This window comes from Schistocerca cancellata, chromosome 6, assembly GCF_023864275.1.
Source record: "Schistocerca cancellata isolate TAMUIC-IGC-003103 chromosome 6, iqSchCanc2.1, whole genome shotgun sequence".
Classification (NCBI taxonomy): Eukaryota; Metazoa; Arthropoda; class Insecta; order Orthoptera; family Acrididae; genus Schistocerca; species Schistocerca cancellata.
Genome location: NC_064631.1, coordinates 295954116 through 295971122, shown reverse-complemented (window position 1 = coordinate 295971122; position 17007 = coordinate 295954116). Strand labels below are relative to the sequence as shown.

The window sequence follows — 17007 nt, the reverse complement described above, 5'->3', positions numbered from 1 at the left end:
GTTTCAGACACCAGTGCATTGTTGTTACAATTAATGCAACAAATGGGACAAAAGCTTCAAAAGTTAGACAGTGCAACGACACCAGAGAAACACAGCAACAGCTTCAAAATTTGGACACCATGCTTGAACTAACACGTGAATGTTTAACCGCTGAGTTACTTAAAATCGAATCGAAATGTCAAAAGTCTGTAATGACGTAAAAACACAAATTTGTGAGCATTTCCAACCTATTTTTTCGCGTCATGAAAATGCATTACAGAATCACGAAGCAGCCATAAAGGAACAGCAAGCTAAAATTGACTAAGTTGCATCTACCGATTTGGTTACACAACTTTCAGAAAGTCAGGAAAACAAAGGACACAGTAGATACGTTTCCAACACAAATGGACACACTGAAACTTGGTTCAGAAAAACACACTGAGGAAATCAGTTCATTATCGGAGAAGGTAGCCGATCTTTCGGATCAGTTCACTAACTTATCTACGAAGGTAGATGATCTGAATGGCAAGACCCGTAGCCTTCACTGACACAGAAGAGTATGAACAAATTAAGAAATTTAAACAAAATCTAAACCAAATTAATACGCAACACAAAAGAGAAATCCCGGAGGTACAAGATTAGTTAGCACAAGTAATACAAGAATTACTTATTTCAGAGGACACTCGCGCTTCAACACGGGTAGAGGGACTTAGAAATACGGAAAAGCCACAAGATAGTAACACAGGGCATTTCGGAAATTATGAAAGAAATTGGCAAGGTGCACCGAATTTTGAGATGGAACCGCCGACACGACGTAACAATGACCGATATGCGACTCGCCGACATGATGATTTTGACTATAAGCTGTTCATTACTACACGTCAATTCAAAACATTTAAGAACTCTTGCAACGACATTCATCTACAAGCGTGGCTTCATCAAATATCTCATTGTTTTCCTCCCAACTGGTCATTAGAGCACAGAAAAATAAAAAACCATATGTAACCTACCTTTAGAAAAATTAGTGAAATACTGTGCTGGTAAACCTCTTACGTTATTTGATTTTCAAACAGCTGAGCAGAACTGAACATACTCAGACATTTCTCCACTTATTCTGATCATCACTAAACTGACATACAATATTTTTAGCGCAACGCAATCTGACTTTCAATAATCCCTACAAAACCTGTACCTTTCATGAATCACTCACCTCACAAAATTCTTCGTTACTCTAACTACTGCAATACAGCGAGCGCCAATACTGCCAGCTAAATAAAAGATTCTCACTACTGAAGGCACTAACTACTGATAGGTATAGTTAGCAAATGAAAGATTTTGATAGAGAACAAACAATGAATTTACCTTAATAATGTTCAAAAGTCTACATATAAGTGTCAGTTCATGACATCCAGTCTTACAAATTTACTGTCTCTGATGGACACGTCCAGATCATCCGCTCTCAAAATTCTGCCATCTCTCCCCACATCCACCAATGCTGACGGCTCACCTCCAACTGCGCAACGGTACGTGCTGTTCACATCCGACTGCCCAACACTATAATAGCGAATGTTGCAACAATGTAAACCAGCGACAGACTGCACACAGCACAGTCAGTGACTTTCATACAGAGCGCAACGGGGCGTCACCAACTTAAAAACCTGAACAGCCTACTTACAGAAGTTAACTTGGGCAGGAATTGATAGGATCATGTACATTGCTAGTGCATGCGGGATCTTTATAGTGGCTTCCCTTCAGAGTATCGTCTGGAGTTGAAGTAGCAGGAAGTTTGGTAATTTAACAGTCAATCTTGCAGTGGATATTTGGGGCTTGGAAGCCAGGTGGAGCCATTAGAGGAACATCTAAGCACTTACCGGGGACAGAACACTGATCCAAAAATTTCTCGCATTGATGTGCGGACAATGCATCCGGCCGAAGTGACGGAAGTTTGCCGAAAGTCAAATTGATCCATGGTGTGACCGGCGAACGGGCGTGTCACAAGCGGGAATTTATCGAGACTTCGTGGCTATCAGTGAGCCTTAACGATTCGTCTAACATATCGCCGGGGCATGACTTTACATATTTCGTGCCTGCAATAATTAATCACAGGCGCAACACATCGCTACGCTGCAGACGCTTGCACCACGAGCGTCACCTCAGATAGTGCTACGCTTCGAGTAAGGGGTGCAGTATTTCTGCTCCAGCTTGATAAGAAACAGTCACAGTCTCGCCACTTGTTCATAGCTGCACCAGCGAGTGTAACATCTTTTTAGAATCAATCTATCAATGTCTATTCAGCGTTACAAAATTTCAGATTGCGTTATCCATGTTTTGAGCCATGGTAAATAGTTTATTAAGACAAACCTTAGTCTCTGCCAACCAATGGCCACTAAGTGGAGTGTAAACTGTTCCTTGCACCTATGTGTTGCCAACAGCTCATTATATGTCATCTCGTTGAAGTTGCGTTTGTCCTATTTTATGATCAATAAACTTTTGCCATACATTTTTTATTAAAGATTAACCCCTTGATGAGATATTAATCTTCCATCAGTTGTTGACTGTAATAATGACAGGGCCACCATTAAATTATTTCAGTATTTTTATTTAGATTCTGATAAAAGTGATAGCTTCCAATGCCGGCTAGCAACGACACTAGCCGAGGGCAGAATCATTATAGGAGACGCATGATCAGTTAGACAAGTGGGAGACTTGACTTAAAGCGCTTGCTGTTTGGTCGTAAGCTTACAGTCGCCTGTAGCCTTTAAAATCAAGCGGCAAGGTCAGTGTAGTCTTGCAGATGAATGAATTCCGTTATCTCTGGAGAAGGACAACGGATGAAGCAAGGACGAAAAAGAACTCGTTAGTACACACGAAGAGAACTTTCCTGGTCAAAAGAGGTCTACTAATATCCAACAATTGCCTCTGTGAGGAATAAATTTCCGAAAATGTGTGTTTTGGGGGGGGGGGGGGGAGGGGGGGATGTGAACAGTTAAGCGTTAAATATAAGCCTACTCAAGCATGTTGAAAATTAAGTGAGCTGATAAGGTAAGAAACGAAATTTCTCTCAATTTGCGATGAGAGGAACACGTGGGAAAGCTGATTAGAAGACAACACCTGGCAGGACGTGTTAGGAACTTGAACAGCAACTTTCATAGTGCTACAGGAAGTGTGAAGGGACAAAAGTAGAGGAAAGACAGATTGGAATATATCCATCAAATAGTTTACGACACTGGCTGCAAGTGCTAATCGGATGAGGTTGGATGCACGAAACCAGCCGTAATAGTTGGATGTCAACTCCTCCCCAAAGAAATTTCTACATTTGCAGTGGGGAAGTGTAGTTTCCAGTATCGACATTACGGTGTCTGGCAACTGTTCGTAATGGAAATAAGTTTCTTCGTGCCCCATGAATTAGTGCAGTGGACTAGTCATTTGTGTCATGATGTGAGGAAATACTTTTAGGTATCACTATGTTTTCAGGTATAACGGCCAGTTTCAAATGCTGGAACGTATTGCGTTCCAAGCTTACAGAGAAACTAAACAGGAGGGTTACGTTTCCTGTAGGCAGCGTTTCTCATGTGACGCAACCTGAAGGAAGGATTGCTAGTGTGATTCTCGTTAAAAGAGGAAGTAGATAACTATAGCAGAATTTGAGTGTCGTTCTTTGCATTAGATATGACAGTTCAGCTGAGAGAATGCAGTCATAAAATGTATGTTTGAGGATGAAACATTTTAGTCCAATATCATGATGCGGCTGTGCAAGTCCCAGAAGACGGAAGATGTGGCTAATGCAGCAAAGGCCACGAGCATAAGCTCTACCACCAGGAAAATTTCGACATGGGAGCCGCGTATTTCAGGAGTCCTATGAAATCTGTGCCATGCCTTATTTAGCTGGTTTCTTGCCTCCGTCGCATTACGCGAAGCCTTCGAACATGTATTCTTGGAGAATTAGCGTTGGCCATGGATTTTTCATCCGGACGTAATGGGAAACAGCTGTATCCATGGCTCATGTATTTAACGTAAGATTATGAAGGATGAGCTTAAATCCGGTCCCGCAAAAATTTACATTGCCATCATTCCATTCTACAGCTGATGATTGTCCTTATTCGAAATTTTGAATACATTTATTGTAAACAATTTGTTCTGACGAGGTTTCATTCAATCTTTCTGAATATCTGACTGCTTCCATTTCACATATTAGGGCCACAAAGTGTACATTAATTCCACTAGTCCCTCCTACACGTGAGTGTGATCTATACAGAAGGTGCAACAATTTTTAAAGTTAGTTAATAATTATAATCCAAGAGTTTTCTAGGGGACAAGGGTACGCAGCATACTGTGAACAATACCTACACGTTAAGTACTGTTTTCACTGACAAAATATTTCCGAAGAGTTGTGGTTCCACAGGTTTGGTTTATTAGGTTATCGTTTTCACGCTGTGCTCAAAACACGACTCTTCCCGAATTGCAGACAAATTAAACAACGAATCTGGTGACTTCATACGTGACGACATGTTTAGAAACATGTATGTTAAGCGCGCGATTCAGGCTACTTTCAACAATTTTTCCAACACCTTCATCTCATAAGACAACGTCCCTTCGGAACTCAAAGCTTTGTCTAATTTCTGAAGTTTAAGACCATGTGTTGATGGATCAAGTCCTAAGTGGTGTCACGCCGGTAGCGACACAAGAACACGGAAGAATATGGGACTGGAGGGGATGGATAGATCGAGCACTAATGATTACGACAGAGTCATATCGTAACGTGGGGCGTTGTACGGGATGATACCGTGATGTTACAAACTTTCAGGGATAATGGTTAAGGGTAGGTAAATGTATCACTTTTAGATAGTTACCCTGCTCCAGAAACGACGAGTTAAGGTACAAAAGAAAATCATTCAAACAGCTCAGAGTGGACCTTCTGTACAGCAAGCTCTCTTTCCGTATTTTGAGAACAGGTATTATGTGGGCACTGTATCTTGACAGTTTTAGGTGGAGATAGTTTGAACCGTACCAATAGAGGTCGGGCCTAAACTACTACGGACAACCGCAGCAAGAAATTGCGGCTGTAGCCACTACCGAATACTTTCGTTAATCCAGTTTATTTTGTATTGTATTGTGGATTGTATTATTTTGTAAGGAGTGTAGGGACTAATCCTGGTGCATAAAGGGAATCGAATGCGTCCCTCACCACAAGAGAAGGAATCAACGGTCTCTATGACCGTTACATTAGTTCTACTTTCGCAGAAGCCCAGGAGGCGGACTTATGATGGCAGCGGAGAGGGAGGCGGGGCTTATTCCCTCCTCCCCCCTCCCCGCCCCAGCCAGTCAAAGTTCTTGTTTGTTCACGGTCACAGCCGGCTGCCAAGACATACTGTCCGCTTAATACAGCGGTGTCCAAAAAATGTATCTACTGTTTAAAAGTTCATAACTGCCAACCTAATTGACGGAGTTTTCTCATCTTCGGTAGTGTAATAGTTTGTAGTTCCGGCAATCGCCACACAAGGGTTGTATTGCATTGTTTTGTCAGATGACAGTCGCCAGATAGTGTTTTGTTCTTAGTTGCACCTAGTTACTCGAGTAAACATGGCTGGCTCAAGGCTTGCACTCTATGAAAGAAAGTCAGTTTTGAAATGGTATTTAAACTACGGAAACAATGAGGTTCTACGGCAATGGCGAAATGAGTATCAAACAGAGCCACCCACTCGTTTAACGATTCGTCGCATTCGAGACAAATTTGAAGCCGAAGGCTGTGTTAAAGATGGAAACAAACAACGATCTGGACGACCTGTAACAGTAACAAGTCCAGCTAACTCCCGTCATGTGTTACAATAATTCAGTCGCTCACCTCAGAAGTCTGTGAGACAGTGTGCCCGTGAAACTGGAGTGAGTCACTCAAGTGTTCGGCGAATTTTGAAGACAAAGTGGAAATGCTACATCCCACGATTGCTGCACGCAATGAACGAGGACGACCCAGATCGTAGAATGGAGTACTGCGAGTGGTTTACTAACATGGTGCGCAACGATGAATTTGCAGAGATTATTGTGTAGTCTGATGAAGCATAGTTCACACTCAATGGTACAGTAAATCGCCACAATTCCATCTGCTGGGCTGCCGAAAATCCGAACGTCCATGAAGACAAAGCTGTGAATTTGCCAGGAGTAAATGTGTGTTGTGGGTTGTCTTACCGCGGCTTGATTGGGTCATTCATCTTTGACGGCAGTTAGCGGTGAGGAGTAGCTTCAGACATCCTTTCTACCTGCCATCCGAGACTTGTATGGAGACGAAAGAGTTTACTTTGAACAATATGGTGCCCCAGCCCACTACCAAAATTGTATTAGGGCGTATCTCGACGAAAATCTACCTGTAAGATGGATAGCCTCTAGAGGTGCTGTGGAGTACCCACCACGTTCCCCAGACCTAACTCCTCTGGGCTTTTACCTGTGAGGAACACTAAAGGACGTCGTTTATGGACAAAAGCCACGCACATTGGATGAACTTTCAGAATCCATTGTACATTCTTGTGCAAATATCCAACTGAACACGTTGCAGTCAGTAGTTCGTGCTGCAGTTCGGCGGCATCTTTTGTGTGTGGATGTTAATGGTGACCATTTCGAACACTTACAGTGATATCTTTAAGTAGGACTTTAAGCTACACTTTCACCAAAAATGAAAACTCCAATTAGTTTGCAAGTTATGGACTTGCAAATAGTGGACGCATTTTTTGGACCCCTCTGTAGTATGCACCATAACAAATTTTCTAGTAGGCACGGGCTCGAAAATGCATACTTTAAGATCTGTGAGCACTTTTTCAGTAGAAATGCTTTTTTCAACAGGAAAGATGAAAAAGCGCTCTTAAGGTATACATTTTACGGCCCACGTTTACCGGACTTTTTCCTTGTTTTCGTTCACACAACCCACTCTGCAAGTTGCCTACCACATAATCTCAGCAACAACAGTACAGTGCTGGTAGATGTGTTTCACTGCCAGATCAGACCGATCTTCACTTTTAACTTTCCATCTCGTTTGCAGACCAGGGCACCTTACCTCAAATTGTTTCGTACACTCTTTCCATCATCGATTCAAGTTTACAAGGTCACGGAATCACATTTTATGATTTCCGTGTATCCGTTTCCTAGTTAGTAAAACAGCACCTCCGTTTGTTAACAACTTCGTAGTCATTTAAGATGAAATTATGAAGGAAGTTTGAAAGAACTAAATCGAACGCAGCGTTATTAAGGATGCAGTCATATCGGCTGTACTGTACTGAAAGAATAGTACGTAAGACAATGAAACTAGAGTTTCACACACTGGAAAAGACGTGGCCATTTTAATGACACTGAACTCGCCCACATCCGGTTCCTACAGCTTAAATAAAGTGAACGTGCTAATGGTAGCAGTGGGGGGGGGGGGGGGGGGGCGGCGGCAGTGAGACTGCGTGCTGTCAGTTGAGCTAAAAAATGCTGTATATGCGTCTACGAAGCAGGCAACACAGCCATCACCTGGCGCTAGATGAACAACCAAGACTGCCTGGCGGGTAGTCCCAACTATAGTCGGTGAAACTTCACTTATTTCAACGTAAGTAAACAATTAAGCCGTTGAATTACAAATTAGGTACATCTCCTATAGTGTAGTCATGTATGATGGTAAGGACGTCACCAATATACAGGGGCTGAGATTAAAGTCTTGTCGATGAACGGACTTAAGCCGAATTTCGGATCCTTACCGAATTCGAAAGGAGAAGCGGGGGGGCGGGGTGGCGACCGCGTATCTAGGATGGTGCACCCCCTCCCCCAGAACTATCAGAACTATATTTCTTAGAATTCTTTGCAACATAGTTTTCAGACCTAACAGTCGCGAAAATTCTCGCTATTTTAGTTTGTCTTAACAGGTTAAGAAAATGTCTGTTTACTCTAGAGAATTGCGATTGCGAGACGGCACGATGATACAATACATCTGAGTTTAGCCGTAGTCGCCACCGCCACCACAACCCCCCACCCCCTTTCTCGCTCCCGATTAATATTAGTACGTAATGTCACTACCGAGCTACACTAAGATTAAAAACATGCATATTACGAATATTTAAAATCGTACGTAGACCACTACCCACTAGCCTGTGAATCACGTGACTACGAGAAATGTTGATACTATGAACCGTAATACAAAAATATTACTTGTTCGCGTTGTGATACTGTATGTAAGATCAGAATTCAAAGAATGGATCAAGAAACCGCCAAAACCTGCCGTATTTTTTTTTTTACTGACAAGCAGATTACATCGCACCATTTACAGGGAAAATCCCTTGGCGTCAAGTACGTGACCAATCGTAACATCTGCCACATAAATGCAGTTATTGTCTTTTACGCTTTCCCATCAGTAACGGTAAGACAATAGGTGCCTATTCAAGTGAGACGCTGAAACAGTTGTGGGGCCGACGCAGAGGAACATTGCTTCAACCTCCTCAGGCTAATGCAATGGTATCCGTGACTGACCGCCTGACAAAATATGTTGTCCGTGAAGAAACACACGGTACAGCTGCTTTGGTGGTTTCGCGATGCCGTTGTTTAATTAGGCACAGTCACGCCGCACTGTTTACTGAAAATAAGGTCACAATGGCAGAGAGCAGCTTTCCTCCGGATGTCCGATAAGCAAGCAGCAAAACCATGGAGTCTAGACTCCATGCAACGGAAATGAGAAAATTAGTCTTTCAGGGGCAGCTCCCACCTGGTCTTACATTTCACACACTTCAAGGAAGTTAATAATACCTGGACTAGCTGCCGACAGTTTGTATTTTCAGCCATCGCTATCTATTTTCACAATGTTATGTTAAAAGACACCCTGCTTTAAACCAGAAGCTGCAAGTAATATCCGATTTCCCGACGGTATTCTGAGAGAACCCGTCGTTAGTGGCAAGTAACAAGCCTGTCCGTTTATCCGTTATGAAATCTCAAAATTAATACGTACGATGTTTGATAGGGACACAGTATGTGCCACTAACGATGGGCTCTATGCCTGAATACCGACCTAGCAAATATTTTAGATACAATGAAATGTCAAGTACCTACATGGTGCGGAGCCCTGAGCAGAAAACATTGATATTTATTGGTTTATTACAGCGGCTGCGATTCCTACCTAAGAGAGTATGAAGTATTTGTATATGGCTTCTCCGCCGCCGATTTTACAAGCTTTTTCCATCCACTACACAAAATACAGATTTGTACCGTGCCCAAGCATAGAGTTTGGTCGTAATCTTACACGAAGTGAAGTTTGAGAGTAAACTTTATTCTTCTAAGTTCTTTGACTACCAGAATCGCACATTACGTAAAAACCGATTTAAAATATGAAATTGTTTTAAATGCCCCAGCTTCATAGTTCCTTACTTTCCTTAACTGAGGATTAAATTTCCTAGGTTTAAGCCTGGGGGGGGGGGGGGGAGGGTTTGGGGGATTAAAGGGACCAGACTACTACGGTAATCGGTCGGTTTAAGCCTTAGCAGATGTTACATGTTACAGTGAATTAACGGAAGTGAACTTGAAGTTATGGCTTCTGTGATGAAGACGAATTACTGGTTGCTTGGCACGTACCTGTAGCGAACGTCGGCAACTGAAGTTCAGGAAACTCGTCGTCACCGCTGACATCTTCCTGCTGCTGTCTATTTCGGTCGTCTGATGGAACCGCCATTGATCTACACAGGAACGGAACTACATTTCAGTATACTTCCGAAAACTAAAGCACATTTACTAGAGAATCTTTTGATTAACACTACTACCACCACCACAATGTCGTGTTAAGTAGGAAACGAATGTTTTATGTTTAACGCTCTTTTTTTTTATAATGTTATCAGCAAATAACTTTACACTAGACATATAGTTGCTTTCGTATCCTTACTTTTTACAACTTTACATTCGGATGGATGGACAATTTCAGACAACTATAACATGTGTAACCGACAACTTTAAAGTTAGTTAACATAAATTAATTTCCGTCTACGTGGTTTATTCAAATTGGCAGAAGGAAAAAAAACATGAAGGTGAAGAGCATAATATTCTTTTACTTCATAACATCAAAAATCTGAAAAAAAGGTAAAAAATGGCAGGCACGTGTGTGTGTGTGTGTGTGTGTGTGTGTGTGTATGTGTATACAAGCGATAGCGCTATAGTCACGTACAGACAACTCAACAGCAACGGCTCGGGCGCTAATGACCATAGCAGTTTTGCGCCCTAAAACAAAACAAAAAACAGCAACGGCTATCGACAACCAAATATTCCATAACTTCTCTTACAACAGATTCCAAGAGTTCAAATTAACCACAAATGCTGTAAGAAACGTTAGTACGGAATAAGCGTAGCAAGGTCGAAAGATATAAACCAAAGTTTTGTTCCTATGTAAGAAAAATTAACGGAGGTCCAATTCTGAAAACTGCTCGTGAACTGGAACTGTGAAAAAACTTGCTTAAGGACGCTCGATACTAGAACTTCAGTATGAAGTTTACATATCTGAGTGGTGTCTGTTCTATCGGACAGAGAGCGTGACTGCTCCACGACGGTTTCTTCAATGCGGGATGCAATAATAGCCTGTAGTTCGAAATCGTACAAGAATCAGTTTGCAAGGAAGAAGTTAATGGACGGAGGACGCTTCATTGTAGCGTTCGATAGGTTGAGAATTTGAGTCTGACGGAAAGCGTGCCCGGTTGGCCGACGCCCTTAACGCAACCGATCCAGAGAAGCGAAGCATCCGGCTTCGAGTCCCGGTTGAGCAAAAATTTTCAAATTCCACCACTGCATTACCACAACGCCCTGTGCGGCTCGACGTCACGATTTCCCCACCATCATTTCCCGTTACTTCCCCACATTATATTTCATATAATTAGAAATACGAGGTATTGGTAATAACAGTTTGAAAATGAGTGACCGTTTTCAGTATTTAATAAGCGTCGAAAGTCTTGTATGTTAACCTCCATTTCAACTTAGAGCTCAAAAGAGAGGACAGTTACTTACCGGTTGATAACAAACCTGCTATCGCTGACGAACTTCGGAGCAGAAGTGACTTATTTTGTCGCGCCCCTCTAATACAACAGAGCAACAGTCACGCCCTCTGAGGGCAGACGGCGCTAACATTTAGCACAGCTAACGGATGTGGCTCGTGCCTAAAGGACCCTACACATGCACCGACCGATCGACCGACCGACCGACCGGCAAATTGGACGTGTGTAGACGTTTTCACCGACCGACCGACGAACTTTTCTTGTCGGGGTGTCGGGTGGGCAGGACTACATGACACCCAACTCCATCACCATTCCTTACAAGAAATTGTGCCATGTATAGCGCTGTTGTGCCAACCGACCGACGGAAGTTCGTCTTTTGTCGACACGCGTAGGATTAAATGCTGTTCTAGTATTCATAACAGAGTGTGAAGCGGTCGAAACTTTAAGGATAGAGTTGCATATGTCTGAGTTGCATAAGTCTGGTCCCTTTAATCCCCCAACCCCCCCCCACCCCCACCCCCCCGGCTTTGTTGCATATGTTTGTGGGACACAGCGTGCGAAGAGTATAGCAATATAGCTGCTAGAAATGAAGCACTTTTTCCATTTTTTAACGAATGCGTAGTGGTTTCGTGTGTCACGACCTCCTCTAGTTCTGTTTTTAGGTTTTATTCCCGTTACTTATAGGAAATGAGATCTAAAAATTGATATATCGACACTGAATGGACATTAATTCATCAAATACACTCCTGGAAATGGAAAAAAGAACACATTGACACCGGTGTGTCAGACCCACCATACTTGCTCCGGACACTGCTATAGGGCTGTACAAGCAATGATCACACGCACGGCACAGCGGACACACCAGGAACCGCGGTGTTGGCCGTCGAATGGCGCTAGCTGCGCAGCATTTGTGCACCGCCGCCGTCAGTGTCAGCCAGTTTGCCGTGGCATACGGAGCTCCATCGCAGTCTTTAACACTGGTAGCATGCCGCGACAGCGTGGACGTGAACCGTATGTGCAGTTGACGGACTTTGAGCGAGGGCGTATAGTGGGCATGCGGGAGGCCGGGTGGACGTACCGCCGAATTGCTCAACACGTGGGGCGTGAGGTCTCCACAGTACATCGATGTTGTCGCCAGTGGTCGGCGGAAGGTACACGTGCCCGTCGACCTGGGACCGGACCGCAGCGACGCACGGATGCACGCCAAGACCGTAGGATCCTACGCAGTGCCGTAGGGGACCGCACCGCCACTTCCCAGCAAATTAGGGACACTGTTGCTCCTGGGGTATCGGCGAGGACCATTCGCAATCGTCTCCATGAAGCTGGGCTACGGTCCCGCACACCGTTAGGCCGTCTTCCGCTCACGCCCCAACATCGTGCAGCCCGCCTCCAGTGGTGTCGCGACAGGCGTGAATGGAGGGACGAATGGAGACGTGTCGTCTTCAGCGATGAGAGTCGCTTCTGCCTTGGTGCCAATGATGGTCGTATGCGTGTTTGGCGCCGTGCAGGTGAGCGCCACAATCAGGACTGCATACGACCGAGGCACACAGGGCCAACACCCGGCATCATGGTGTGGGGAGCGATCTCCTACACTGGCCGTACACCACTGGTGATCGTCGAGGGGACACTGAATAGTGCACGGTACTTCCAAACTGTCATCGAACCCATCGTTCTACCATTCCTAGACCGGCAAGGGAACTTGCTGTTCCAACAGGACAATGCACGTCCGCATGTATCCCGTGCCACCCAACGTGCTCTAGAAGGTGTAAGTCAACTACCCTGGCCAGCAAGATCTCCGGATCTGTCCCCCATTGAGCATGTTTGGGACTGGATGAAGCGTCGTCTCACGCGGTCTGCACGTCCAGCACGAACGCTGGTCCAACTGAGGCGCCAGGTGGAAATGGCATGGCAAGCCGTTCCACAGGACTACATCCAGCATCTCTACGATCGTCTCCATGGGAGAATAGCAGCCTGCGTTGCTGCGAAAGGTGGATATACACTGTACTAGTGCCAACATTGTGCATGCTCTATTGCCTGTGTCTATGTGCCTGTGGTTGTGTGATCATGTGATGTATCTGACCCCAGGAATGTGTCAATAAAGTTTCCCCTTCCTGGGACAATGAATTCACGGTGTTCTTATTTCAATTTCCAGGAGTGTATATTGTTTCATTGTTGTATTAAATAAATCCAGCGTATATTTATGTCCTCTTCTATGAAGAGTGAAGAGTTTTTTTTCAGTTCTAACACATTTCTTTTGTGTTTTTTGTTGTATTTATTAGATGATGTGAACCACCACCATGTGTAATTGTTTGTTCTTGGAATATGAAATGAGTTTCTTAAACTTACGGCCATCTTTAATAAATAAATTAATAACCGTTATATGAATGTCTTTTGTTTTATTTAGTTTGATTTACCATGATGTATTTCCTTAGCCAACTTTAAATCATGTTACAGATTTCAGGAATCATTTTAGTTAATAATTGTGGGGGTACAACAGTAGTCAATTTTAGGTCCCCTTAACTTCTACCATTGGCTAGAAATCGTAATGTAGCTCACAGCCTCTCCTCGCAGCTTACAACATCTCTCATGACTGTATCCCTTTTCGTTAAGACTGGTTTGATGATGTTCAGCAGCTCCGGAATGCATGATTCATCCTTTCTTATATAGTAACAAAAATCATCGGCTCCCAAATGTTTAAGTAAGAGAACGTGGGTGAATTTGTTTCCTGCATTAGCCACTTCTGTGCCTACGGCTTTCTGGGTCATTTGGCCTTGTTGCTTCTGAGACAATACAGGCAAAACCTCGTTTTCTTTCTGTGTGAAATGGAGCGGGATATCATGGAACATAATTCAATGAACGTAAGCTAAGCAAATGACAAAAACACGGCGCAACTGTAATTTGCCACAAAATTGGTCGGGCGATAAACTGGTGCGTTTGTAGGGGCGTTATAGATGTATGTATCGCGAGACAAAAATTCAAGGAAGAACGGACTTTGTTTCTCTTGGGGGTCACATCAAGCCTAAGCCCTATTACCTCTGCCTTTGAAACTGTGACTGCTTCACGAAGTTATACTGCTGCGGGGTATAGCTATCTATGACAACAATGATTTAAATTGCAAAGTAATGCATCAGTTACGTACGTGTGTAGGATGACACGTTTCACGTATTTACACCCAGTTGAAGTGTTGTAAGAGTGTGGATGTGACGGCTGTGTGTTGGTGTTTTGCCTCTATTCCTGCAGTCGTTTTTTATGTTCTGGAAGACCAGAAAAAGAGGTCGTAAAATTTTAGATTTTCTTGTTATAGGCTAATTTTCTGTGTATCTGCTTATAGGTAATGTGCTTCCTTCAACGCGCAGAAATTCACAGTTCGCGAACGCACGCAGGCGCACACCATTCACAATGTTTGTTTACAACAAATCGTAGCATAGCACAAACATACTCACAAAAGACGTAATTGCTGCAGGACGTTGTTTAAATCATTATAGACAAAATTGCAGGCTTTCCAAAAACATCGTTTCAGATGGATGAAATTAAATTATCCATGATTAGTGAAGATTTGTCGAAATCTGTTACCCTATGCGTGCGTGATTTATTCTGGATTTCGGATTTGGTAACTGAACTATTACAGCACACAAAGAGAAATACCGAAGTCTGGAACGCAACTTTTTTCTAGTTTTCCTTAATGATGACGAATTTGGATTAACGCCATCTGCAGATTAACCACAAACTCGAGTATTTGCAGAAATTCCATCACCTCGTAACTCTCACTTGATGAAGAGTCTTAAGTCCGTGAGCTGTGTACAGAGTGCAATTGTGTATTCAAGTTTTTTCTCCATGTGACTGTTTTGAGCTGTTGGATTTTATGCAGTTGTCCAGTTTTGTCGGTACTGTGGAGACGTTGGTGATTCAAACGCGCAATGTCTAAAGAAAATTAAAAAAAAAAATGAAAATGAAAATACAGTAGCGATAAAGTGTTTCCTATTCATCATTAAGAAAAAGATCATTGCGTGCGTCTAAAAGCAATTTTTCTGTTCTCATAACAATGAACTCGTTCTTTGTTCTTAAACACAGTGTGTCCCAGGAGCAATGATTAATATTCAGGGATATGACAGGAAGTATCATTCGAAGCAAAAAAGTCGAGTAAACATGGTCTCTAAAATGCATACCTTAAGAGCTTCGAGCACTTCATCTTCGATACTGTGAACAAATCTCTTCTACTGCAAGTTCTTTGCTTTCCATATTTTGGGAGGAGATAGTGTGGTCAAAAACAAGAATTGTCTAGCGAACATGGGCTCTAAAATGCATATCCTAAGAGCGATGAGCACTTTCAATAGGAAACATGTATTTCATAGTTGCGAAGATGAACAATGGCTCTTAGCTCTTAACATATACATTTTAGAATCCAAGTTACTAGAGTTTTTTTTCTTGTTTTGGTTCATACTACTACATCTCAAAATAAAGAAAGGAAAGAGCTTGAAATAGAAGAGATTTGTTTCACAGTGTCAGAGATGTAGCGCTCATAGCTGTAAGATATGAATTTTACACCCCATGTTTACTAGGCTTTTTTCCTTAGAATGATCATTCCTATCATATCTTTGAATACTGACTATTCCTCCAGTAGACAATGAACCTTTGCATTCAAGACAATTTTATTACGTGCGTACCTTAAAATCAGTGAGTTTGTATTATGAATGGGATGATACGGGTTTTAATCTCACACCCTTCCGAAGTAACAAATTCTAAACAATAATTTGGCAAGTATTGCAACTGCACGATACTGTTTCCACAGAGACGTACAGCAAGATTTGGGATATTTCAAATTCGTAATGGCTTATTCCTCTTTCCACGGTTCATACGTGGGATAATTCGTAATGATTTGGTAGTTGGTAATATGTTACAAAATTGACAAGCTCTGCAGCAAAAGACAGATGCCGGGCTAAAATGCCAATCCAAATTTCATTTGTAGCGTGTAATCAAGACAACTACACCCAGCGAAGGTAATGTAACAAAGTCGATATAATTGACGTACGTCAGCTCTGCATTGGATTGTACTGGCCTTCCAGACGATTTAACTTTACACCGAGATGCGCTCAGTTGCCTGTAGTTCGTATGGCGACGTAGTTAGCTGTGTGCATCTGTAGTTGAATTAAATCTGTTCACAAGACTTCAGCAAACAGTGATATCTGTCGTTGTACAACTACATCGACAATGATTTATTTTATATTTTGGACACACTATTCATTTTCTGTGTTTCTGTGGATCCTGTGTTGCGCTACTTGAAAATACTGAACAGTTCAATTTTATGCTAGCTTTTTGGAATTTCCCCTTAAAGATGGGACGTGACTTCCCATTTTGAGTCATAACGAGTTTTCTGGCTTTCACTTCGCCTAGTGTACTGTACATTCAACAGCTGCAAGTCTATTACCTCGTTCTTTTAGATGTTTTTCCAAAACATTTACTAAATCTTAAATACTGGCTTCCGTCTGGCTTGAGGCAAAATATCGAAATCAGTCCTAGTTATACAAAATTCGAACGATCATGTAGGCTCAGTTCTAACCAACCCAAGAGCTTAAGGTTTTTATTATTTTATGCTTGGACTCCGTAAAATGAGGCCTGCCTTTGAAAGACAGCTTAAAATAGTTGCACGGTGTGGGATCCTTATCAGATAGAACTTACGGGGGACATCGGCGAACACAAATAAGGGCATCACGAATGTTTGCCTAGCAAGAGAGATTAACGGAAGAACTGAGAATTTTCAACTTTTAGACTCTTTAAAAAATAAAGACCTAGCGAAATTCAAATTGGAACAAATTATGAACCGGTTTCCTCGCCGATAGCTGCTAATATTGTTCCAGCTCACTAGACCATGTTAGTAAAATTAATTAATAACATCTAGTACAGAAACATTAAGCAGTCATTCCTACCTGTCTCTATTCGTGACTGGAAGGTTGCGATGCGACAAAATTAGACTGAAAATACTCTCTGCCACAAAATTTATAGCTATTGGATTATTTTTAAATGTTAGGTGGTGGTCCAGTTTGGTATATTC

General features: G+C 42.6%; 1 protein-coding gene across 1 annotated transcript in view; it reads right to left on the bottom strand.

Annotated features, from left to right (window-relative positions):
* The window catches only part of LOC126191210 (uncharacterized), a 78451-nt gene extending 68796 nt beyond the window's left edge, over nucleotides 1-9655 (bottom strand). Inside the window, exon 1 of the mRNA XM_049932011.1 lies at nucleotides 9559-9655. Within this exon, the coding sequence (XP_049787968.1) occupies nucleotides 9559-9655 (97 nt within the window). The remainder of the gene's footprint in view (nucleotides 1-9558) is intronic.
* Between the last annotated feature and the right edge of the window lie 7352 nt (nucleotides 9656-17007).